Source organism: Aulonocara stuartgranti (genome assembly GCF_965226115.1).
Source record: "Aulonocara stuartgranti genome assembly, chromosome: 3".
Taxonomy (NCBI): domain Eukaryota; kingdom Metazoa; phylum Chordata; class Actinopteri; order Cichliformes; family Cichlidae; genus Aulonocara; species Aulonocara stuartgranti.
This window is the reverse complement of record NC_138941.1, coordinates 70,604,993-70,631,449: the sequence shown is the minus strand read 5'-3', so window position 1 is coordinate 70,631,449 and position 26,457 is coordinate 70,604,993. Positions and strand designations below refer to the sequence as shown.

Below are 26,457 nucleotides of genomic sequence, written 5' to 3'. Positions count from 1 at the left end.
CTGAAATATTGCAGGTACACGCAGAGTGCAGAGGATTTTTACACATACACTGATAATTGTTTTCTATAAGTCTCTGGGTCAGGAAGTCCAAACATGACGTCCTGAACTGGGCCTTAGAATAAGCTGAAGGATAACATTAGATAATCAAGGCAGGATGTGTTTTTGTGTCCATGTGTTTCTGATTCCAGGAGGAGCAGATACCAGGGGAGGTCGGATGTGGACGGGGAGGATTCGCAGCAGACTGCCACGTTGGATTTGGGAGAAGATAATAATATTTTGTCATTGTCAAAGTATAAAAGCTGTACAGCCCATTTCAGGGTTAGGGTTGGGGTCAAAGTGAAACTAGAAATATTTAGAATCACAATGAGTTCAAAGCGTGAGGAGGTCTGATGTTCCAACAGTGTTCAGGATGAGAATTATTACCTGCAATGCTCCAGTTTGACCTCATGGTGGCAGTGCCGTCTCACTGTTATAATGGCTACACTCAGACTACAGGAGAGAACAAGAGGCTGTACTAAAACTCTGATGTTTTATCGTGTGTTTATGACATCATGCTGACGTCAGCCTGATAATACCTGTTGATTCAACTAAACAGCCAAGGTTTCCAAGGTTCTTAAATGAACCACAAACTACAGGGTAAGAGTGAGCTGCTGAAAGTCAGATCTGTTCTTCAAAGCAGACTTTCAGCTTTATTACAAACTAAGAGTCGGATCAGCACAAATACTGACACAGAGATGGCTGCTGGCACTGCGCTGCTCTGCTGCACTTTGCTGTTTGTCCTTGTCTTCGTCTCTGCAGGTGAGATTGAACTAAACTGAGGTTCTCTCTGAGATAACAAGAAGTACAGGAGGATTATTTTCATCTGGATTCAGTTTGTCTGTGTGTGAAGGAGACACCAGGCTGGGTGGACACTTAACATCAGTAATCCAGCTGTGACAGAGACAAAGAAGTGTAATGTGTGTGTCAGTGTGATGTGTTGTAGTGTCAGGAGTCAGTATGCAGCTACAAAGCTTCTTGTTCAGTGTATACAAACAGCTGTAGCTCCATAAAGGCAGCATGCAGAGACTCGCAGTGTCTTATAATGAGAGGCTGCTTTCTCTCACACATTATGTTCACTTATTATCAGCACATGTTGTTGTTCTGTGGAAGCTAACATCTTGTAGTTTCTGACACTTTGCATGTTTAGCATGAGGCTAAAATTCCCCCTCAGTGGGTCACTGGTGACCTGCTGGATGTTCAGAGGTTCATTAAATCCAACATGACTAAAAACTCAAATGTCAAAGTGTTGTTTCCTCTTTCAGAGCAGAAAACCATCACAGCTGAGTCTGGACAGGACGTCACTCTGACATGTCGAGCTCCAAACAACAACATTAGAGTAATAAAGTGGGAGAGATTTGACCTGGGAGATGATTATGTGCTTTTGTACCAGGATGGTCTCCCTGATTCAACACACCAGCATCCATCTTTTAAGAACCGGGTGGATCTGCAGGACAGACAGATGAAGGATGGAGACGTGTCTTTGATTCTGAAGGATGTGACAGTTCATGACGCTGGAGCATACGAGTGTCGTTTCTTCATGGAAGAAACTCGCTCATGGAAGTCCATCAGCAGCCTCAACCTGATTGTTACAGGTGAGTGAGTAGAGTTGAGTGTGTGTGTGATCAGAGGTGAAGCTGCTTCCTGGTTGTTGATGTGTGTTTGTTGTATGGATGAGCTGGTGGATGTCAGAGGTAGACAGATGTTTCTCCAGCTGTTGTCTTTGTGGCTGGTAGTCTAGAGTTGTAGAGCAGCATTGTTTGGTTAGAGCAGAAACAAAGACATTTATGAATCCGTCTCTTCTTCTCTTGCTCTCTAACTCGTCTGTAAACATGTGTGGGGAAGCTCAATGTTAAAGCCTACAGCTGGAGGGGGAGGGGAGGGGTGAAGCTGGTGGTGAGTCTGTGAAAGTGAATCACAGTCAACTACAGCCCCTTAAATTGCCTTATTACACAATGCTGAGAAAGCATTCGAACGGGTGGAGTGGGATTATCTGTTTTATACTCTAAATAAATTTGGATTTGGCCCTAATTTCATTTCATGGATTCAGTTACTTGACTCCTCACCTATGGCACGTGTTAGAACAAATTTGTTATTCTCTTCTTATTTCCCACTTCTCCGTGGTACGAGACAAGGATGTCCCTTATCCCCTCTCCTTTTGCGTTATCAATTGAACCATTGGCGATTAAAGCCAAGCTGACAGCTGACAGTTGCATTAAGGGCATCTTCAGAGCTGACCAGGAGCACAAAATATCCGTATATGCTGACGATCTCCTGCTGTATATGTCAGAGCCTTTATAACACTGAATAAGCATATCCCTGCATTTATTTGGAACGGCAAAAGTCCATGAATTCGTAAAGATTTCATGCAGAGGACTAGGCCAATGGGTGGATTAGCCTTGCCAATTTTTCAGTCTTATTATTGGGCAGCAAATATTCGAAATATGCTGGATCAGTAATTTTACCACAGAGACTCCAGCTTGGCTCCAAATTGACTCATCCAATTGTGGCAAAATGTGCCTATCAGCTTTGTTGAGTTCAGCTCTCCCATTAGAACTGTACACCTATAAATGTAACCCTTTGTTGTATGACTCGCTCAGAATCTGGGTGCAATGTAAGGTTTGGGTTACACTATCAGCTCAAATCATATGTTCCCACCCTCAATGATGGATTCTGCCTTTAAAATATGGGAAGGTAATGGACTTAGAAATATCAAAGACCTTTTTGCAGATGGAATTTTTCTCATTCACGCAGCTCCTGAAGCAGTTTAATGTTCCTCGCAAACATTTTTTCCGCTATTTACAAGTTCACCACTTTGTAAAGAGTCGATTTCCTTCATTTCCAGAAGTACCTGAGGAAACTTCTTTGGATAAAATTATTAATATAAACACTCATAAGAGAGGGGCGATTAAAGAAATGTATGCTATATTATTAGATCTTCAATCTCCTTCTCTCTCCATCCTTAAAGCTCAGTGGGAGAAAGACCTTGGGATGACTTTAACAGATGAGCTCTATGTTTTCTCCATAGGGTACACTCTTCTTCTATATGTGCCAGACATGGGCTGACCCCCTGTGTAACAGATGTAATGCAGAAACAGGTTCACTCCTTCATAGTTTTTGGCCCCAATCTTCATAACTATTGGGTGTCTACCCATATGGAAAAGATGCATATAAATCTTATAAAGTTTGTATCTGTCTTGTGTGAAGCTTGTATGAAAAGCATACAAGAGTGAAAACAGATTAAGATCCCTTGAAAATCATATAAATGAAACTTGTATGTTTTGGATATTTACTAAAACAATATAAGAAAGTAATGAGAAAGTGGCCACTTTCATGAGTAAATCATATAAGCCTTATATGACTGACTGTATGAAGTAGGCCACATCTTATGCAAGTCTTATAAGTTTTTTCTATTTCTTTTCCATATGGGTATATTTAACACCTTTTCAGAGATATATAACGTTAATTATGATCCCTCTGCTCTAATCTTTGGGGTGATACCTCAAAACATCACTTTGCCAAAATACTATTCAAATTCTTTGCTTCACTCATTGCAAGGCGCCTTATACTTTTAAGATGGAAGCAGGAAGCTCCTCCCACACATGAACAGAGGCTTGCAGAGCTCATGAAGTTTTTGCATTTAGAAAAGATGAGATATACACTGGTAGGTTCAACCACCAAATTTCTTGAGGCATGGCAGCCTTTTCTAATGTACATGGAAACATTTAAAATGACCACATTGTCATGACCAGATACCATCCATCCATTTTATTTTTGTGTTTGTTGTTGTTTTTTGTTTTGTAGGGGTTTCTTTAGTTTGTTTGTTTGTTTTCTTTCTGTTATCTTTTGGGGTATTGTAAAAACTGAACAGCAAACTACTGTATGTTCAAAGTTTTGCTATTAACATGCTGCTGTAACTGAAAATAAAATGAAAAAATAAATAAAACTCAAATGTCAAAGGAAATAAACAAAATATTTAAAGTCAATCATTCTGATCATAATTGCACTTTGACCTTTAACCTCTCTGCTCTGTGTTGTTTCATCTTTCAGATCAGAAAACCATCACAGCTGAGTCTGGACAGGACGTCACTCTGCCATGTCGAGCTCCAAACAACAACATCTTCGCTCTAGAGTGGGAGAGAGCTGACCTGAAGTCAGGAAATGTTCTTTTCCGAGTTGGTTGTGATATTATTCTATACGACCAGCATCCATCTTTTAAGAACCGGGTGGATCTGCAGGACAGACAGATGAAGGATGGAGACGTGTCTTTGATTCTGAAGGATGTGACGATTAATGATGCTGGAACATACGAGTGTCGTTTCCTCATGGTAGAAGCACGCTCATTCAAACACAGCTTCATCAAACTGGTTGTTCCTCCAGGTGAGTGAGTAGAGTTGAGTGTGTGTGTGATCAGAGGTGAAGCTGCTTCCTGGTTGTTGATGTGTGTTTGTTGTATGGATGAGCTGGTGGATGTCAGAGGTAGACAGATGTTTCTCCAGCTGTTGTCTTTGTGGCTGATAGTCTAGAGTTGTAGAGCAGCATTGTTTGGTTAGAGCAGAAACAAAGACATTTATGTCTCTTCTTCTCTTGCTCTCTAACTCGTCTGTAAACATGTGTGGGGAAGCTCAATGTTAAAGCCTACAGCTGGAGGGGGAGGGGAGGGGTGGAGCTGGTGGTTGTGAGTCTGTGAAAGTGAATCCTGCCGGTGCCATAGCTGCTGAAAACGTACTTAGTGCAGACACAAAACGTCCATCAGCTTCAAAGTGTGTCAGAAAAATGTCCACATGGTGACTGATGGATGAGAGAGGTCCCATTGTTGTTGTTGTGCACAAATCATTGAACAACACAAACACTTAGAGCTGCTTTCAGTGCTGCCTGTTTTGTTACTGCACACATTTCTGATGGTCCTACAGTCCAACGTAGCAAACGTCTCCCTGAAGCCTCTTCTTAGAGACCAAAGGTTGGATCAGAGCGAGCAGCTGAAAGGACACATCTATGAATGCAGTCAGAGACTTTCTCACAACCTCACACTTCATCTGGTCACATTTACACTCAGGTTCTCTGTTAGTCACTGAGATTACAGACTCGCACATTTAAAATAATCTGAATGTTGGATCAGATGAAGTTAATATTTTCTATTTCTTGAACATATGTTTAATTAGCATGTTGCTAAAGCTTTAAGTAATGCACTGGTGACCTGGTGTATGTTAACAGGTCAATTAATCAAATCCAGAATAACTCAAATGTAAGCTAAACAGCATAAATATTAAACATAAACAACATCATATTTCCCCCATGGCACAGTCCACTCAGCACTTCCTGGAGTTTCTCATTTGATCGTTCATTGACACTCATGACTTACAGAGACTCTGATCATCAAACACAGGAATAAAACAAGCAGTGAGCACAACAAAGGATTATTAAAGAAGGAATATTAACTCTATTCTAACTCTAGTAACTCTACACCAGGAAACCACCAAATCTTCTGCAAACGTGATTTTAACCAGTCAAAATGTTTTTGGATATTTATTTAGTGTAGAAACCTAAAAAGTCAGTTTTATTTTTAGATGTTTGGTTGTTTTGAACAATTATATCAAACTGTAAGTATGATGTTTGGTATATAGTATTATATATTGCATGGTATTGATATATTGCACTGTTTGAAGTGCTTCGTATATAAAAGTAGTAAACTGTGTACACAGTGTTTGGTGTGACAGAGCTGTTGTCACTGAATCACAGGTTCAGATGTTTCAGCCTCATAATAAACAAACACATTTTCAGAGACTCGAGGATTTGACCTTCCAAAAGTCTCAGACATGTTTTAATGAGCTCTCACAGTCTGCAGCCAAACAGGTCAAATTATAAAGAACAGCTGGATCAACCCAACATGACCTCTGACCCCGAAGCAGCTGTTAGACCTGTGTATTTGAAAAAAATTATGAATTTTTTTTTTTTTATGGTGAAAGCAAGATTCCAGATGAAAGAAATCTCCGTCATCCGTAGATCGAGTTTCCTCCTAAGGCGTGGGCACCAATAAGCAGAGTTCATCCTTTAACATATAACAAAATTAAAATATTCTCATGCATGATCAACGGGCAATCACGGTACCGGCCAGAGTACCGGGAGTAGTTTGGAAAAACAAGAAGACGCGGAGACTGTTCTAGATTGTCATTCCAAACTGACTCAAAGTTTATTTCTTTTGTGCAGCAGTTTTATAGGCAGACAACAAGTTTCAGTTTCAGACCCTGCCCACTGGGTGGGGTGGCGTCCTGACAGTTAAAAATCCTTTGTTCAGCAAGGGCAATAAAAAAAGCACTCGCAAGATCACTAAATCTTTACCGAGATTTTCTACATCCTGAGTTCTGACACAAAAACCAGATGGTCTTCACATAAACATTTTGAGCAAGGTAAAAGAGTGATTTGTTGGTGTTTTTCCCCCTTACCCCAGCATACACTTTCACCATAAATCCTTAGTTGACAAGGCAAGAGAAAATAACAGTTAACATAAAGAGCTTTGTTAAGTTACAGAATCTTCAGTCTAATCTCAACATACTTTTGACAGGTCCATTAAACACTAAACAGTTAGAATCCTTTAGTGATATAAGTTTGCACATGGTAGAATACTACATGTAGTTATTTGCATTAGGAAATGTTTAACCATATATACCTAAAGGCACATAATTAATGATGTGTGATCTTTTAGCAGACTGCACTGAGGAATGCACTCAAGGAATGCACTCTCCCAGTTTAAGTGCCTTGTTTACATGTAGATGAACTGTTGGATTTTCCAGACCAGCAGGCCAAAAAAAGGGTTACAGAGAAAGAAAAAGACAACTAGTAAATGGGCCTTATTGAGTAACAGTTTTCCTGTATAATATCACTACAAAACAATATCCTGTAAATGCTAACCGTAGTGCTAAAATTCACAACAAGTACATCACATCAGCACATGAAAGAACAACAGTGTGGCATTAATATTACAGCAGTGAGGACAGTGTGATGAACTGATGCTCTGATCTCTGGTCTGACCAAAGCTTTAACTCCAAACATCTCTCCACTGTTAGAGCTTCTGCACTGTTTCAGGTTCAAATCATGGTTCATACTTTCATGGCCTGATGGTGTGACGCCTCCACCTACATCACTGAACTGCTCCACTTCTGTACTCTTCTCTCTGTGGCCTTCTTGAAACGTCCTCTTGGTGTTTGTGGGGTTTTTCTCAGTTCATGTGTGCCTTATAAGAGTTTGTTTTTTAAAGACAATGACAATCAGTGAATTCCTTCTGTGATTGAATGAAATATGAGCACTATGTAAGTGTGTAAGTGTTAATAAAGATTTACATGTACCTGTTGAATTCTCTTTTCATTGTTTTTGTCCCTCCAATAACAGACAAACCTCTGTTTCTGAAGTGCCTTAGAGCAACGTCTTCCTCTGTAACTGAATGCTGTGGGTAAACATGTCTTTACTTCTGTGCCTGAAAACAACATCTCCCTGTAGAAAGTGAAGGCTGAGCTCACTCAGATCACTCAGTCAGATCAACTGAGCTTAGAAATAAACTGATTTGTTGATTTTACAATGCTGTGATTGCAGCTATTCCACAACTCTCTCTGTTAATGGTACACATGGCCACTGATTAAATGGTCATTGATCAATCATCATTATTCTTTCGGATAGCGATTGAGATTGTGGATAGAAGTGGCAGAAATGGGCTTCCTCCAAAGAGTGGTTGGCCTCTGCCTTAGAGATAGGGTGAGCAGTTTGGCTATTGGGGGGGCTCAGGGTAGAGCTGCTGCTCCTTCACATCGAAAGAAACCAGTTGAGGTGGTTTGGGCATCTGACGAGGATGCCTCCTGGGTGAATTGTTCCATGCATGTCCCACAAGAAGGAATCGAATGGAACTGAAGAAATCACTTGGAAGAGTGACAAAGCATTTCTCCAATTGAATGCGTCCAGATAAACAGAATCAACCTTTTGTGACACTTTTATAATGTTCAACACGATTACTAACAGATAACACACCCAGTGCACTAAACTCACTGTGTGCAGGACTTTGTTTGGTGTTTACATAAACGGTAAATGGCCTGTATTTTCTATAGCGCTTTACTAGTCCCTATGGACCCCAAAGCACTTTACACTATATTCAGTCATCCACCCATTCACACACTGGTGATGGCGAGGCAGACATACATTGTAGCCACAGCGGCCCTGGGGCGCACTGACAGAGGCAAAATGAAAACAAACTACAAACTGCTGAGCTGTTGAACAGCTGATCCAGCCTTTAGTCTGAGCTGCAGTCAGTCACACAAACAGACTGAACAGGGTGTGTTCTGTGCAGCACCTGCATGTAAAACAGAAGCAAAGCTGTTCCTGTGAAATGAAAGTGAAAGCCTCTCTGAGCGTCTCCCTGTAGAAAATGGAGGCTGAGCTCAGTCAGATCACTCAGCCTGCAGACAAATGGAGGCGTGTTTGAGACGTGCAGATAAACACTCAGCTTTGTGTCGTCCTCTAAGGGCTCAGGGCCGTCCTGTTGTCATATTATCACATGCATGACAACATGCGTCTCAGTCCTCAGAGTCCTCTGCACAGTGCTCAGGGATTTTCCTCATCTTTCATATTGTGTGCCTGTTTGAATTCAAGCATCATCGTCTACAACTGGACACCCAGCTCTATCTGTCCATGAAGCCAGATAACACACACCATTTAGTTAAACTGCAGGAATGTCTTAAAGACATAAAGACCTGGATGATAACTTTCTGCTTCTTAATTCAGATCAAACTGAGGTTATTGTAATCGGCCCTGAAAATCTTAGAAATATGGTATCTAACCAGATTCTTACTCTGGATGGCATTACCTTGGCCTCCAGTAACACTGTGAGGAACCTTGGAGTCATTTTTGACCAGGACATGTCCTTCAATGCACATATTAAACAAATATGTAAGACTGCTTTCTTCCATTTACGCAACATCTCTAAAGTTAGTTTTTTCAGTTTCAGTTTGCTGGCACTGTTTTGGCGTCTGGGGGCACGATTGTTAATAACAAACACACAAATATTACATCTTTTGAATCTGTGATGACATGTGACAATATGATGAAGTTCACATGATGTAGCTTCTCTGCCAACAACACAAATGAAAGAATAAATAATTTAAACCAAAGTAAGAGTTTATTGTTCAAATACAGAGACACTCTCACACTGACCTTTGTTGTTTGTTCTCTGTCCTTCATACAAACATTTGGTGCTTACAGACTCTGTGAACACTGAGTTTTCAGGCTTTTCTAATGCTGTGTGAGCAGCAGGAAAATACAATCAGAGCATAAACACACATACATACAAGGTCAAACACGAGTAGCTACACTTTTTAAACGCAATAACTGATCACTTATGTGAAGTCAGCGAGTACCGAGGTGAACTTTTCTTATCTTTGAGATCTATTGAAACAACTACATTAAATCATACTGCTGAGTGACAACAATAGCGTTATCTAAGGTTAGAGGGTTACCTAGGCAACCAGGGATGTGCATAACCATCTGTCAGCTACAAATTGATGCATGAACGATGGGATGAGTTCATACTTGGATGTAATTTTAGTGAAACAGCTGATCGAGGATTAGTGTTGTTGAGGTTTTGTGGTCCACAGCTCACACTCACATAATGAGGTCATATTTGATCTTATAAACAAAAACACTGATCCCAGGTCTGTAACACTGTTCATGGATACTGAGGGTAAACAACCCACACAGCTCACAAAGATAAAGAGAAAACTGAAACCAGATCTTGATGATTGAAAGATTCAGGTGTGAAAAACTTCATAAATATGTAATCTGAGCTCAAAATGATGTAACTACAGTCAGTGGAAACAAAACCATCAAAGTGAAAAATGTTCAAGTGTTGATTTCATTTGTTTGAAGAGTTAAAAGTAGGCGTGCACAACAAAATGTCTCAGTGAGCTGTGTCACACTCAAAGTCAGAGCTTTCTGTGTCAGAAAGAGGCTAAATCACCATGGTAACTGATGGTGAAAGATCACCTGGTCAGGAGCATTTCATGTTCAGAGTTTTGTTTTTAAATCAGCTGTTAGAGCCACGTTTTCACTGTGATGTCGATTCTCTGCTGGAGGAAATGTTTCATATGTGCAGCTTGTTAAACTGTAACTTGCTGAAGCCACTGAGTGAAGCTAAACTGCACATCACACTGTTACAATGTACCTGTATTCATGTAGTGGAGACATTAGTGAAGTTATCAGTGAGTAACGTCTCTGATTGGACTGGGTGGCGCTCACAGGGACCATTTTGTGTAGAAGAAAAGTCACATGATACATGAAACGCTCCTTTTCATCTGAGCGTGCTCAGAGCCTGAAGCAGAGAAAGGTGATAATCACCACGGTGATACCTGCTGTCTCTGACTGCAGTTTCAGGTTTAGTTGAGCCAGCTAACACAAAGAAAGCCTGACTGTGTTGAAGTTGATTTGTAGTCACAGCCCTCTGGATGTTCCAGTTACTATGAAATGTAAAGACTGTTTTTAAAGATGAAACTCGTCCACTGAGATGAGCTGTCAGCAAAAACAGAAGCAGCCATTAAAGATAAAACTGAAATAAACCTACAGTGCTGTGGGCCTGCTGTCTGTGCTCAGTTCATCTGTTTCTGCAGGATTTTAAACACTGACAACACCCAGAACTCTGAACAGCAGCAGCAGACTCAAAGCTGGAAAAACCTCTGAGACATTTTAAACCTGCTGCACTTAAACAGGAGGCTGGTTTGTTTCCACTCTCTGCTGTTGTTTATGTTTTCTGTAGATCAAAAAACCAACAACAGCAACAAGAAGCAGAGCAGAAACTGACAGACCAACAATCAGTCCAACAGATCCATCCTCCTTCTCTTTGTCTTCATCCTTCTCTTGTCCTCCTGTCAGACCTGCAGGTGAGAAACAGGTGTGAGGTGTCAGGTAGGTGATGAGTGAAGAACAGAACAGAATCCATTTGCTCTTCAAACTGCTGTCAGACATTATCTACTGCACTCTGATCACATCACTCAGACCAGCTGCTTTCTACAAAGTCTCATCAGCAACATCTTTAGAAACAAACATCAACAACCAGGAAGCAGCTTCACCTCTGATCACACACACACTCAACTCTACTCACTCACCTGGAGGAACAACATGAAGGTGGATGCTGCTGATGAACTTCCATGAGCGTGTTTCTTCCATGAAGACACGACACTCGTATGCTCCACTATCAGCAGTGTTCACATCCTTCAGAATCAAAGACACGTCTCCATCCTTCATCTGTCTGTCCCTCAGATCCACCCAGTTCTTAAAAGATGGATGCTGGTCATCTGGAACAAAGTGACCGTCCCGGTAAACAAGCACATATTCATCTCTCAGGTCAGCTCTGCTCCACTCTAAAATAATGATGTTGTTGTTTGCAGCTCGACATGTCAGAGTGACGTCCTGTCCAGACTCAGCTGTGATGGTTTTCTGGTCTGAAAGAGGAAACAACACAGAGCAGAGAGGTTAAAGGTCAAAGTACAATTGTTCACTTCTACAGCAGCCAATCAGAAACACACAATAAAAGATTGTCTTCTGTTATTAGATGATGATCTTTGATTGTGTTTCTTCTTGTGTCCCTTCAAGCGTCACCACAGCGAGTCTTCTCCTCCTCCTCACCTGATCCCGAGCATCTTCATCAGGGCTGATTTGTGACAGAAGGACAGCAGCAAGAGTGAAAGGGAAGGTTTGAAGATGGCAGTGAGCTGCTGTCATGTTTGCTTTGGAGACTCTGACACAAAGACAGGAGGCCGAGCTGAACATGTTCAGATTTTCATTGAGAGCAGAATGGAGGAGATTATGAACGAGTTCATCAGAGGGAAGCTCAGGCTGAGACGTTTGGAGACAAAGTTCATGAGCAAAGACTGAGACGGATGAAAAACATCATCTGAAAAACAAATCTTTGGTTTTAGAATCTGTTAGTTTGATAAAATGTTGTTGATGGACGAGTTCATTGAGACTCTGGATGTCTGTCAGACTGAGTCACTGCTTTTTATTGTAACAGCTGTACTGATGCTCCTGAATCTGGCCTCTGACACAAACCTCCAAACAGTAAGAATGAAAAAAGAATAAAACTATTAAAACTCTTCAAGCAATAAATAATCAAACCTGAAAAAGAAGAAAATCATCTGGAAACTAAACTGAACTAAACACAAAAAGTCCAAATGGAATAAAAACTCAAACTAATGAGAAAAAACTACAATAACTCTGTTCCACAAACAACAACATGTGCTGATAATAAGTGAACATAATGTGTGAGAGAAAGCAGCCTCTCATTATAAGACACTGTGAGTCTCTGCATGCTGCCTTTATGGAGCTACAGCTGTTTGTATACACTGAACAAGAAGCTTTGTAGCTGCATCCTGACTCCTGACACTACAACACATCACACTGACACACACATTACACTTCTTTGTGTCTGTGCTGCAAACTGCACCAACACACAGACTCCACCCAGCTTTGTGTCGATCGCAACACTGAATGAGTAATAAACTACTTCTTAGAGAAATATAATCAGCATGTAAACCAGACTGAGACTCTTTATCTCAGAAATAAACTCAGTTTAGTTTCTATCAGTTAAATCTCACCTGCAGAGACGAACAGGACAAACATCAGCGTGGAGCAGAGCGACGCAGTTACAGCAGACATGTCCGTGTTCTCTGTTTCTGCTGATCTGACTCTTAGTTTGTTCTAAATGTTTGAGTCTGTTGGTGTTTTCACTGAATAACTGAACCTGAGTTTAAACCTGAACACATCAGATTAAAGGTTTAAATAAATCTGAATGTCCCTGAGAGTTAGAGCTGATCTGTTGTTCAGCTGCTCGTTTAAACTCAACACTTTGAAGATGCTTTGAAAGTCTGATATGTTCGACCAATATAATTTGAATTTTCTACCAATGATCTTTCAGGCTTTTCATGGTTAACATCCACTGAAAATGAAATTATATTTTAAATTTAGTTTCACTCGCTTTTGGAGTTTCTGTTCAAATATTTTTGTGGGTTGATGTTAACCAAACGTTAACCAAGAAAACTAAAACGTTTTACCTAAAAGACTGAAAATGATTTTAGAAAAAGGCAACAAACACTTACCGTTGTTCTTAACAGATCTGTTAAATCCTCAAACACTCTTCTGATCATCAGGATGGAAAAAAAATCCACATGAAGATAAAAACTGTGAGGCTGGTTTAATCGATCTGCTTTCTCTGTAGGTTCAAAAGAAACTACTTTAGGTGAGCTTTTTTTTTTTTAAATGAGCGATTAAAAAAGAAAAAAAATGCTAAAAATGTAAATCTGTGGCTGAACTGACCTCTGTGCCAAACAGCTGAACCAACTGACTCTTGTTTCACTCTGCTGTCCTGTTTAACAGGTAAAACAAGGTGTCATTGGAAATGAACCCGTTTCCAATGCAACAGGTAGACGTGTAGAGACAAGCTCCACTCTGTCTGGCAGTGAATTGAAATGAACTTGTCCTAATGAATAAAAAGTCAAAAGTCAGTTGTGTTGGAGCCACAGAGAGCAAATCTCTGTTCTTTATGGAGAACCAGTGAGTCCTACTTCCTGTGTCTAGTTTTACTTCGTCTGTCTCGTCCTCTGTGATTGGCCCATGAAGGTTATAGTTTCAGATGGTGATGAGTAGATGACACATGGAGTGTGTGGCACATTCACTTTGCTGTGGTGACACTGTGTTGGTGTGACACTGAAGGGCGATTAATTAATAATTGCCATCAACATGGATAAAGAGTGTGAGACTAACTTGGGTGATTCATTCTGACAGCTCTGTACTGTACTGTGTTACACGAGCGCTGATGGCTCACGTCTGCTTGTAGATCAGCTGATCACAGCCTGGAAACAGCTGGAGCTCACAAAACAAATGATTCCGACTTATTTCTTTATCCCTGCTGCACTCAGTCGTAGAGTTCCTCTACCTGCCACATCCACTTTAACCCCAGACTACCTTTTACTGAGTACTACGGTAGGACCTGAGTACTTTTCAGAGCCTGTAGTTTTCACTTTTACTTCTGTAAAGAAGTTTAATGAGTACTTCAGCTATTACCGGAGTATTTGTACAGCTTGAGTATCTGTACTTCTTAACTACAGATTTTTTTTTTTTACTTTTCTCCCTTTGAAAGTGTCTAATTATCAGTAATTATCTATTATTTACTGAATAATATGTAGAATATAAAGCAGAATCTGTGGGATGACTTACTGTAGTCAGTTCAGGAGAATCCTCAGAGTTTCTGCTCCTCATCATGATGGAAACATGAAAACATGTTGATGCTCTTTGAGCTGGAATCAGTCCAAAGCAGCCGTGAGTGTGAACCAACAGACATCATTATAATAAATCTGACATGAATCCTGATAGAAATCCTGCTCACTGACCTCTCTAACTGTAACTCTGTCACTGACACATCTGCCAACATCTGTTCCTGTAACAGCTCAGAGGAGTTCAGCACTTTCTGATTATTATCAGAAAAATCAGAACAGGAGGAGCGTTTTTGTAAATGTGGCTGAAAGCGGCGAGGCAAGTTTATTTATATAAGTTCATTTATATAGCACAATTCAACAACAAGGTGATTCAAAGTGCTTTACAGAAACATTAAAAAACAAAAACAATAAAAAGCATGATTTAAAAAAACTGTAGATAAAATCAGAACAATAGATAAAATCAGTAGTTAAAATGTTAGTTTTGAAATTTAAGCTTAAAAGTGTGGATTTGGTGCTTTATTTGTTTCAGCTGATCTGAGGCTTTCTGGGAGTTTGTTCCAGATATAAGGAGCATAAAAGCTGAATGCAGCTTCTCCGTGTCTGGTTCTGACTCTGGGAACTGATAAAAACTGGATCCAGATGACCTGAGGGATCTGGAAGGTTCATACTGGGTCAGGAGGTCACTGATGTATTTTGGTCCTAAACCATTCAGAGCTTTATAGACCAGCATCAGGACTTTAAAGTCTATCCTCTGACGGACAGGCAGCCAGTGTAAAGACCTCAGAGCTGGACTGATGTGGTTCACTTTTTTGGTCTTAGTGAGGACTCGAGCAGCAGAGTTCTGAATGAGCTGTAGTTGTCTGACTGATTTTTTAGGTAGACCTGTAAAGATGCTGTTACAGTAATCAAGCCTACTAAAGATGAATGCATGGACTAGTTTTTCCAGGTCCTGTTGAGACATCAGATCTTTTATCCTTGATATATTCTTGAGGTGATAGTAAGCTGACTTTGTTATTGTCTTAATGTGTTTTTCTAAGTTTAGGTCTGCATCCATCACTACACCCAAATTTCTCGCCTGGTTTGTGGTTTTTAGGTGTATAGATTGAAGTTCTCTGGTGACCTGTAATCGTTTTTCTTTGGCGCCAAAGACTATTACCTCAGTTTTCTTTTTGTTTAGCTGGAGAAAATTTTGGCACAACCAGTCATTAATTTCCTCAATGCATTTACCAAGAGCCTGTACAGGGCCTCGGTCTCCTGGTGACATTGTGATATATATTTGTGTGTCATCTGCACAGCTGTGATAGTTTATTTTGTTGTTCTTTATAATCTGTGCCAGTGGGAGCATGTAGATGTTAAACAGAAGGGGTCCCAAGATGGAACCTTGGGGAACTCCACATGTGATACTTGTCTGCTCAGATGTGAAGTTACCTATTGATACAAAGTATTTCCTGTTTTCTACGTATGTTTTGAACCAGTTTAGTACAGTTCCTGAAAGACCTGTCCAGTTCTCCAGTCGTTTGAGTAATATGCTGTGGTCAACTGTATCAAATGCTGCACTGAGATCCAGTAAAACTAGGACTGACATTTTTCCACTGTCTGTATTCAGACATATGTCATTAAACACTTTGGTCAGAGCGGTTTCAGTGCTATGGTTCTGTCTAAAACCTGACTGGAAGGCATCGTAGCAATTATTCTGTTTTAAGAAGTAATTGAGCTGTTGAGAAACTGCTTTTTCAATGATCTTACTTAAAAATGGGAGATTTGAGATCGGCCTGTAGTTGTTCATTTGTGTCTTGTCAAGATTGTCCTTTTTCAGTATAGGTTTTATTACAGCAGTTTTTAGTGGTTCTGGAAACACACCTGACATTAAGGAAAAGTTGACGATCTGTAACAGGTCTGACTCCAAAGTCTTTGAGACATTTTTGAAAAAACTTGTTGGCAGGACATCTAAACAGCAGGAGGAGGAGTTCAGTTGACCTAAGATGTCCTCCAGGTCTTTGCTGTTAATCGGGTGAAACTGTTTCATGGTGTTTAAACAGTTTTTTTGGTGGACACAGTACATATCCTGGATCTGCTGTTGATGTACCAATTGCTTGTCTAATCTTTTGGATTTTTTCTGTGAAGAATTTGGCAAAGTCATTGCAGGCCATGGTTGAATGAAGTTCAAGCTCAGCTTTCCTACACTCTCTTTTTTCATTTTTCACCAGTGTGGAGTTTCTCCATGGAGACTTTTTCCTTCCAGAGATAACCTTCACCTTAATGGGAGCAATAGTGTCCATTACATTTAACATGTTAGCATTGAAGCTATTGACGAGCTCATTGACTGAACCTTTGGACAGGTCAGGTGTTAATGGGAAGACCTGGTTAAAGATCTCACTACTGTGTTCAGTTATACACCGTTTTGTGATCACAGCTGTTGATATATTTGTGTGGGCTGAGATTTTACTTTCAAAGAAAACACAGTAATGATCAGACACGCCCACATCAGACACAGTAATGTTTGAAATGCTCAGGCCCTTGGAGATCAGTAGGTCAAGAGTGTGTCCTCTATTATGTGTGGCCTCTGTTACATGCTGAGTCAGCCCAAAGTTGCCCAGAGTGTTACTCAGGTCTTTAGTCCCTTTGTCCTGAGGGTTGTCCACATGGATGTTAAAATCCCCAACAATAATTACACAGTCGAAATCAACACAGGGGTATTTTAACTAGTTAGGAGCCTTTTGCATTTTCTTCAGTGCTATTTAGGAGCAAATAGTTTTCAAACAGAGGTCCGCAAATAACAGGTATCCCTTTAGAAATAAACAGTGATACTTCTAAAAACTGTGTATTCCCACACAGCATTTAATTTAGCTAGTTTAGGAAGATTTCACTTTTCTAATAGTTTCACAGGCTAGTAGTTTTTTTTTAAATAGAGCACCACAAACAACATGTATCCCTTTAGAAATAAACTGTGATACTTCTAAAAAACACATATTCACACACTGTAACAGTTAGACAGAGGGGGTGCAGCAGCTAGGCTCCCAAAAGTCTGTAAAAAGGTATGAAGCAACAAAAGATGCTCCTTATCAAGAGCATCCCAGCCCAAAGGTATATATACACAAACAGTTAATGGCTTTAATGCAACTAGTCTTATCATGTCAGAGGCCAGCAGAAACCATGACCAACAGAGTCTCCAAAGACTTTCCACCTTTCTTCCTTACATCACACTCTTTTATCTCTACATCTCAGAGGTCAACTGAAAGTAGCCTCACCTATATAAAAACACCCCATCAGACACACAGTATTTTTCTCAGCACTTCACAACTGCCGAAAGGTATATCGTTTTAACTTTTTATTTTTTCACTTGAATGTGCGTTGGAGCCGACTTTGCTACCCGCACAGAGCGTTTCTGGCAGTCGGGCGCTGCTTATACAATAGAGAAAAGCAACAATACAGAGTGTTTCTCTGCTCCAAGACATCCCAGGGCCTTTCACAAGGTAAGCATGTCTGTTATACCCAGGGCATAAATGTCTGTATGTCAGTGCTAATTATTCAAAACCTGTTTAAAATGTGACACATATGTTGTCCGAAAACATTTCCTCTAAATTTGCAAAGTTACTGATTTAAAAAAATATATATTTTCGAATTTTTAGTTGCATGTCAAACATATGATAGACTCTTGAGCATATTTATATAGCTAAATTCACAATGGTATAACCGTGCTAAATAAAAGAGGCCCAAGCACCAATGCACTCTAATCCACTCCGCTAAACTGTATGTTGATAAGTACATGAAGCGTACCTCTACCTCTACAGCTGAAAACATTTTCTTTCCTTGGAGAGGAGGTCCGTACACCACAGAATTCTTCAGGGCAATGAAGGGTTAGGCTAAGTGCAGTGAGATTGCATCATATATATACCCTTGATCACAATTGATCAGTGGTCCATTGTGCGCCAATCAGAGCACTGGTACTATTGTACCAGTGCTCTGATTGGTGCCACAAATAACAAATAACACTGCAACCCGTCACACCCCGCTTAGCGGTGTCACACCCAGTGCTCTATGATTGTGCACCAATCATAGAGCACTGGGTGTGACACTGGGTGTCACACCCAGTGACACTGGGTGTTGATCACCGTTGATGAACAGCTTTTCCCATCAAAGACTCGGTGCTGTTTCCTGCAGTATATTGCAAGTAAACCGGACAAGTTTGGGATCAAGTTTTGGGTGGCTTGCGACCTAAAATCCAAGTACATTTGCAATGTCTTCCCATATCTTGGCAAGGACCCCAATCGTCCCACTGGGGAGAGACTTTCTGAAAATGTAGTAATGAGGCTGATGGAACCATTCCTAGACAAGGGCAGAAATGTTACCACGGACAATTTCTTCACATCGCTTTCACTTGCGCAAAAACTTCTTGGACGGAAAACCACCATCCTCGGCACAGTCAACAAGATTCGCAGGGAAATTCCTCAATCCACTAGACAGACAGATCGCAATGAATTCACCACTCAGGTATGTTGCAGGTCTTTTGTGGTTCTATGTTTATGTGTTTCATTGTGTGTAAAAGGGCTATGGAAATAACAATTTATCTTATTTCTTAGGTGTTTTCAACCTCTGCTGCCACGCTGACGGCGTATGCGGCCAAACGGAAGAAGACAGTCTATATTCTTAGCAGCATGCACAGCGTGGTTCAGACTGATAACACTACCAAAAGGAAGCCAAACACTGTCACCCTTTACAACAAAACAAAGTGTGGCGTGGATGTGATGGACCAGATGGTTCGGGAGTACACTGTCCGCAAAGGAACACGGCGCTGGCCAGTTGCCGTGTTTTATAACATGATTGACATGGCAGCACTGAATGCACATGTGCTGTATCAAGCATGCACCGGGACGAAGGAAAGACGGGTGGACTTCCTGGTGGCGCTTGCAAAAGAATTGGCTCGCTCTCATGTAGCTGCGAAGAAGGCAAGAAAAGAACAGTTGCTTCGGACACAACCCTCCACACCGAGCCCTGGAAAAAGGGCCACGTGTCAGGTCAAACACAGATGCAAAAAAAATCAGGCCACTGTGCGATGTGTTCACTGCTACAGATACACATGTGGTAAATGCAGACGACAGATACCATGGCAGTGCCAGGATTGTGAGTGATTGCTGAAAATGTTGAAATGTACTCACTCACTTTTTATTATTATTTGTACATATGTGTACAAATGGTTGGTTTTTTGTACTGTTTTTATCAATAAATGTCAGCAACAAAGGACATACAAAGGACATGTGTTGATTTCTCCCTAAGATGGCAAACTGAAACACTCCACTCCCCCACCCCCTCAATCACTCACCCCCACTCCCCTCCCTCCAGAATTCCTAGGTAACAACCTAATATACATATGAATGACTAGCCAATTTAGCTTCCACTTCCTGCATTTGACTGACTGCTCTCCGGCTTTTAAAGGTAGAAATGCAAAATGATGACTCCGCGGGGGTCTAAGGTAGAAACCCAAAATGACTGCTCTCCGGGGGTCTAAGTTTAAACTGATGACTTTAGTGCTGCTGTCTACTTGTTACATTTAGTACTGTTTAATTTTCAACCTAGGAAGATCTGTAAGAAGGACTCACAATATAACATAATACTGTAAGATTACTTACAGGTAAAATACTCAGATTGTACTTAGATAAAAGTATGTAATCACAGACTCGCCCAGCCTGACTGCCTTGAAGTTCAGGTGTCTTCACTGCCTCCTCTGATAAGAGCTGGAGACCTGAGTAGGTTCGTCACCCATCAGCAGCAGATCACCTCTCGATCGGGCACGTTTTCATCTGGGAGGCTTTTAGAGCTCACTGCCCTCGGCGTCGCTGCTGGAACAACCAAGTTTTGCTATTGAATCTTTGACCTGCTGATCTCACAGAGGCAGGAGACCCAGAACATCCATGCCAGCTTCAGTTTATGCTCTGTCCTGTCATCCAATCAGATTTGCATGTAATACACTGATATTCAGCTCCAGCCTGGTGTTCTCTCCATCTCTGACCTTTCACACAATTTAAACTAACACACTTTCTCTTTAAAACTGTTTGTCAATCACAATTTACTCGATTTATTATTATTCTATCACATATTTATATCAGTCATAATGAACTCAGTATGATCTGAGCTGTAAACCTGTATTGATCATCACAAACCTTTATAGCGCTTCAGAGCAGCTCCTTCAGTGGCTGCAGCACCCACGATGTGGGACGGAGAGATTTCCTCCCCTCTGCTGTCAGACTCCACCACAAAGACTTTGCAGCTGATCAAACACACACATGTGCAATAGGACTAAGTGTAACACTCTTTTTCTGACAACGTTGTATTTGTACTCAGTTGTATATAGCATGTGTATTCTATTTTTATCCTATTATTCTATTCTATTCTATTCTATTCTATTCTATTGGGTACAGTTGTGTACAGTTTCTTATTCTATTCCAGGGTTCTCTCATGTTTGCTATGTAACTGCACTGTCCACTTCCTGCTGTAACAAAACAAATTTCCCACATGTGGGACTAATAAAGATGCTCTTATCGTTACTGTATAACCACAGGTTCACTTCACATTTGGTAGAATATAAAAGGACAAAGCTGGACAATTGTCATCACATTTCTCATTAGTTGCTGTTAGCACAAGCACACAAAGAAAGCAGAGCTTTAGCTTTAGCTCCCTACATCACTTTTAAGCCTGGATGTTGAGGCTTTTGCTTCCTCTCAGCTGTGATGACATCTCTGTCTGCTCCATCTCACCCAACATCATCCATCTGACCTGATGCTAACTGACAAACTAAAGATAAAATATTAAATTCATTTTGCATCACTTACATTTAAAATACATTTAAGGTGGATTTCTTAAAAGGGAAGGGACTGACCTGACTGTTGTGTCGAGACAGGTGTGAAGGGAGTTAAATCCAGTCTTATACTACGGACGTGTTTGGTTTTGGTCTGTAATACGTTGAGTTTATTATCTATAAGTTAACATAGCAAATCCTCCATCCAGAGGCTAAAGTGATATCAGAGCTAGACTACTTTAAGTGAAAACAGATGATAGTCTGAGGCTTAAATGAAATAAGGTTAAAAAGAAATGCTGCTATCGACAGTGTGAGGCAGTGAGCTCTGTTATACCATATTTTTAAATTTTCTTTATTATTATTATATTATAGTGTTATTACCTTCCTGTTACTTCATAATAGAACGACAGTTAATGGTAAAAGTCTTGAATAGTTTTGAATTTATTTTTCCATGATCACATTTCATTCAATCACTCGTGGACTTGTGTGAATGTTACATGTATTATTTTCACCCGTGGATTTACAGACACTGTGTGAACACAGTTTTCATTTTATCCAAAGGCAAAGTTTTACTTGATGTCCACTGATAAAATCACTGACAGACAACAGAAGCAGGAGCTCAGAGAGAAATTCAATTCAACTTTATTTATAAAGAGACAAATCACAACATTTGGTTTTATTTTACAGAAACTTAAAACTAAACCAAATTCAGGACGTGTATTAAACCTGCAGCTGATCCCTGTCTGCTGTTCACTATCTTTGATTTCTGTTACCAGCATCATCTCATGTTCCCCAGGTTCACTGACAACGCTGAAACCACCAGCGGGAGACTAAGAGTGCTGATTTAAAAAGATTCAGACATTTTATTTTGCTGCAGCTCAACATGAGGCTGGATCCTGATTCCTTCGTTGTTTTTGTTTTCTCTACATCAAGAAAACAGCAGCAACAAGAAGCACAGCAGGAACTGACAGGCTGACCTTCAGTCCAACAGATCCTCCTGTGTGACCTGCAGGTGAGAAACAGGTGTGAGGTGTCAGGTAGGTGATGAGTGAAGAACAGAACAGAATCCATTTGCTCTTCAAACTGCTGTCAGACATTATCTACTGCACTCTGATCACATCACTCAGACCAGCTGCTTTCTACAAAGTCTCATCAGCAACATCTTTACAAACCAACATCAGATTGTGTGTTTTGTGGTCTAAAGTTTTGTGCCTCGGGTTTCTCATTGGCTCACACTCTTGCAGAGCCGTAACACGCACATGAATGAGAGGTGGTGAGTGTAGTTCCTATTAACAGGGTATTGCAGACCATCCCGCTAATTGCCGAATTTACTTTAGTCTGTCATATTTATGATGAAAAACAAATGTAATCAAATTAGATATTGATATTTTCATATGGGAATTGATCCTGCAACATGAAACGCTGGGATTGGAAATTCAGCATCGCTCCGCACATCATACCTGTGAGATGACAGACAGCAGTGTGGAGGAGAGTGCGACACAAAAACACAGAAATATGACTGACACCTGCAAACGAAGCAGCATCTGCACTCAAAAAAATAATTCATTGGATGAACGTAATTTTATCTTGCCACTTATATTCCATCCATTCATCCATCGTCATCCGCTTTGTCCGGGGCCGGGTCGCGGGGGCAGCAGCCTAAGCAAAGAGGCCCAGACCTCCCTCTCCCCAGCCACCTCCTCCAGCTTATCCGGGGGAACACCAAGGCGTTCCCAGGCCAGCTGAGAGAGATATAATCTCTCCAGCGTGTCCTGGGTCTGCCCCGGGGCCTCCTCCCGGTGGGACATGCCTGGAACACCTCACCCAGGAGGCGCCCAGGGGGCATCCTTGTCAGATGCCCGAACCACCTCAGCTGGCTTCTTTCGATGTGGAGCAGCAGCTGCTCTACTCTGAGCCCCTCCCGGATGGCCGAACTTCTCACCCTATCTCTAAGGGAGAGGCCAGCCACCCTTCGGAGGAAGCTCATTTCTGCCGCTTGTATCCGCGATCTCGTTCTTTCAGTCACTACCCACAGCTCGTGGCCATAGGTGAGGGTAGGGACGTAGATTGACCGGTAAATTGAGAGCTTCGCTTTTACACTCAGCTCCCTCTTCACCACGACGGACCGGTGCAGCGTCCGCATTACTGCAGCTGCAGCCCCAATACGTCTGTCGATCTCCGGCTCCCTTCTCCCATCACTCGCGAACAAGACCCCGAGATACTTGAACTCCTCCACTTGGGGCAGGAACTCATCCCCGACCCGGGGTGGGCACTCCACACTTTTCCGGCTGAGAACCATGGCGTCAGATTTGGAGGTGCTGATCCTCATTCCCGCTGCTTCACACTCGGCTGCGAACCGTTCCAGTGCGAGCCGGAGGCCCTCACCCGATGAAGCCAACAGAACCACATCATCCACAAAAATCAGAGATGGGATTCTGAGGCCACCAAAGCGAAAGCCCTCCGCCACTTGGCTGCGCCTAGAAATCCTGTCCATAAAAATTATGAACAGAACCAGAGACAAAGGGCAGCCCTGGCGGAGCCCATCACCCACCGGGAACGAGTCCAAGTTATTGCCGGCAATGCGAACCAAGCTCTTGCAACTGTTGTATAGGGATTGAATGGCCCGTAGCAATGGGCCAGACACCCCATACTCCCGCAACACCTCCCACAGGACACCCCGAGGGACACGGTCGAATGCCTTCTCCAAGTCCACAAAACACATGTAGACTGGTTGGGCAAACTCCCATGCACCCTCAAGTATCCTCGAGAGGATAAAGAGCTGGTCCAGTGTTCCGCGACCAGGACGAAAACCGCATTGTTCCTCCTGTATCCGAGGTTCGACTAGCGGACGAACTCTCCTTTCCAGCACCCTGGCATAGACTTTCCCAGGGAGGCTGAGGAGTGTGATCCCCCTGTAGTTGGAACACACCCTCCGGTCCCCCTTCTTAAATATGGGGACCACCACCCCGGTCTGCCAGTCCACAGGTACTGCCCCTGATCTCCACGCAACATTGCAGAGGCGTGTCAACCAGGACAGCCCTACAACGTCCAGAGCCTTCAGGAACTCGGGGCGGACCTCATCAACACCAGGGGCTCTGCCACCAAGGAGTTGTTTAACTGCCTCAGTGACCTCGCCCCCGGAAATTGGCGGGTCATTCCCCTCATCCCCAGACTCTGCTTCCTCCTCGGAAGACGTGTCAGTGGGATTAAGGAGGTCCTCGAAGTATTCCTTCCACCGCCTGACAATTTCCTCAGTCGACGTCAGCAGCGCTCCGCCAGCACTATACACAGTGCAGGTAGAGCACCGCTTTCCCCTCCTGAGACGCCTGACGGTTTGCCAGAATCTCTTCGAGGCAGTCCGAAAGTCTTTTTCCATGGCCTCTCCGAACTCCTCCCACACCCGAGTTTTTGCTTCAGCCACTGCCCGAGCCGCATTCTGCTTGGCCTGTCGATACCTGTCGGCTGCCTCCGGAGTCCCACAGGCTAACCAAGCCCGATAGGACTCCTTCTTCAGCCTGGTGGCTCCCTTCACCTCTGGTGTCCACCATTTGGTTCGGGGATTACCACCACGGCAGGCACCAACCACCTTGCGGCTGCATCTCAATGCAGCAGCTTCGGCAATGGAGACGCAGAACATGGTCCATTCGGACTCAATGTCCCCAGTCTCCCTCAGAATGCTGTTGAAGCTCTGCCGGAGGTGTGCGTTGAAGATCTCGCGGACTGGGGCCTCTGCTAGACATTCCCAGCACACCCTCACTACGCGTTTAGGTGCACCAGGTCTTTCCAGCATCCTCCCCCGCCACCTGATCCAACTCACCACGAGGTGGTGATCAGTTGACAGCTCAGCCCCTCTCTTTACCCGAGTGTCCAGAACATATGGTCGCAGGTCTGGTGATACGATTACAAAATCGATCATCGACCTACGGCCTAGAGCGTCCTGGTGCTACGTGCACTTATGGACACTCTTATGTTCGAACAGGGTGTTCGTTATGGCCAAACTGTGATTAGCACAGAAGTCCAATAACAAAGCACCGCTCGGGTTCAGATCAGGGAGGCCGTTCCTCCCAATCACGCCCCTCCACGTCTCGCTGTCGTTACCCACGTGAGCATTGAAGTCTCCCAGCAGGACAACAGAGTCTCCAGGTGGAGCACCTTCCAGCACCCCCCCCCCCCCCCCAGGGACTCTAAGAAGGCTGGGTACTCTGAACTGCCACTCGGCGCATAAGCGCAGATGACAGTCAGGACCCGTTCCCTGACCCTAAGGCGCAGGGAACAAACCCTCTCGTCCACCGGGAAAAACCCCAACGTACCGGCAGCAAGCCGAGGGGATATTAGAATACCCACCCCAGCCCGCCGCCTCTCACCAGGGGCAACTCCAGACTGAGACAGAGTCCAGCCCCTCTCCAGGAGACTGGTTCCAGAGCCCAAGCCATGCGTAGAGGTGAGCCCGACTATATCTAGCCGGTACCTCTCAACCTCACGCACTAACTCAGGCTCCTTCCCCACCAGAGAGGTGACATTCCATGTCCCTATTGCCAGTCTTGGCAGCCGGGGGTCAGTCCACCAGGGCCTCCACTCCTGGCCGCCACCCGGCACACAACGCACCCGACCCCTATGGCGCCTCCTGCGGGTGGTGGGCCTGCGGGAGGATGGGCCCATGTCTCCTCTTCGGGCTGTGCCTGGCCGGGCCCCATGGACTAAGGCACGGCCACCAGACGCTCGCCCTCGGGCACCCTCCCCGGGCCTGGCTCCAGGGCGGGGCCCCGGTAACCCTATCCCGGGCAGGGTAAACTGTTCCCTCGATATCCTTTTCATAAGGGTCTTCTGAATCGCTCTTTGTCTGGTCCCTCACCCAGGACCAATTTGCCATGGGAGACCCTACCAGGGGGCAAAAGCCCCCAGACAACATAACTCCTCCTTGAATCGCTACCTTATCGTGGTGGAGGGGTTTGTGTGTCACTTATATTCCATCTAAACAAATCATGTTATATTAATCCATCTTGATTTTGTTGTCTCAACACGATATATGTGTGTAGGTTTAACATAATATTAACATTAACATTCAGTTAATTTGACTTTTGTTCAATCAACATTTTTGCACCACGTTAGTCTAATTAAATTTTTTTAAATCCATCTTATATTGTTTAAACACTTTGGCACATCAAAAATCAGTCTTGTTACATGAACTAGTAAAATATTTGTTTGTTACACCAATGATAATCTTGTTGAATGAATGAAATGTAACTTATGTCTGTAGTACATGTTGTATTCATATTAAGTAATGTTCAACCAAAAAAAAATCAATGGATTTACAGCAACTTCCACCCATCTTCTTAGCTTTATCTGGGCTGCGGAAGTGATAGGGCAAGAGGGACAGGGTACATC

At 42.7% G+C, this 26,457-nt stretch overlaps 2 protein-coding genes across 1 annotated transcript; both read right to left on the bottom strand.

The window, feature by feature from the left end:
- Positions 1-26,457, bottom strand: part of LOC309693309 (hemicentin-2-like) — a 1,543,010-nt gene that overhangs the window by 306,039 nt on the left and 1,210,514 nt on the right.
- Positions 9,178-12,802, bottom strand: LOC309695691 (butyrophilin-like protein 2). Its single transcript, XM_082516502.1, has 3 exons — positions 12,663-12,802; positions 11,175-11,510; positions 9,178-10,943 (listed from the first exon to the last, which is right to left on the bottom strand). Exons 1-3 carry the CDS (start codon positions 12,721-12,723, stop codon positions 10,771-10,773), a joined length of 570 nt encoding a protein of 189 aa, XP_082372628.1. The 5' UTR covers positions 12,724-12,802; the 3' UTR covers positions 9,178-10,770.

Excerpts from the sequence above, each read along its gene's own strand:
- LOC309695691 (XM_082516502.1), bottom strand. The coding sequence starts at position 12,723 with ATGTCTGCTGTAACTGCGTCGCTCTGCTCCACGCTGATGTTTGTCCTG. Across the intron at positions 11,511-12,662 it reads TGTCCTGTTCGTCTCTGCAG|ACCAGAAAACCATCACAGCT; the intron begins GTGAGATTTAAC and ends TTCCTCTTTCAG. Across the intron at positions 10,944-11,174 it reads CCTTCATGTTGTTCCTCCAG|GTCTGACAGGAGGACAAGAG; the intron begins GTGAGTGAGTAG and ends TCTCACCTGCAG.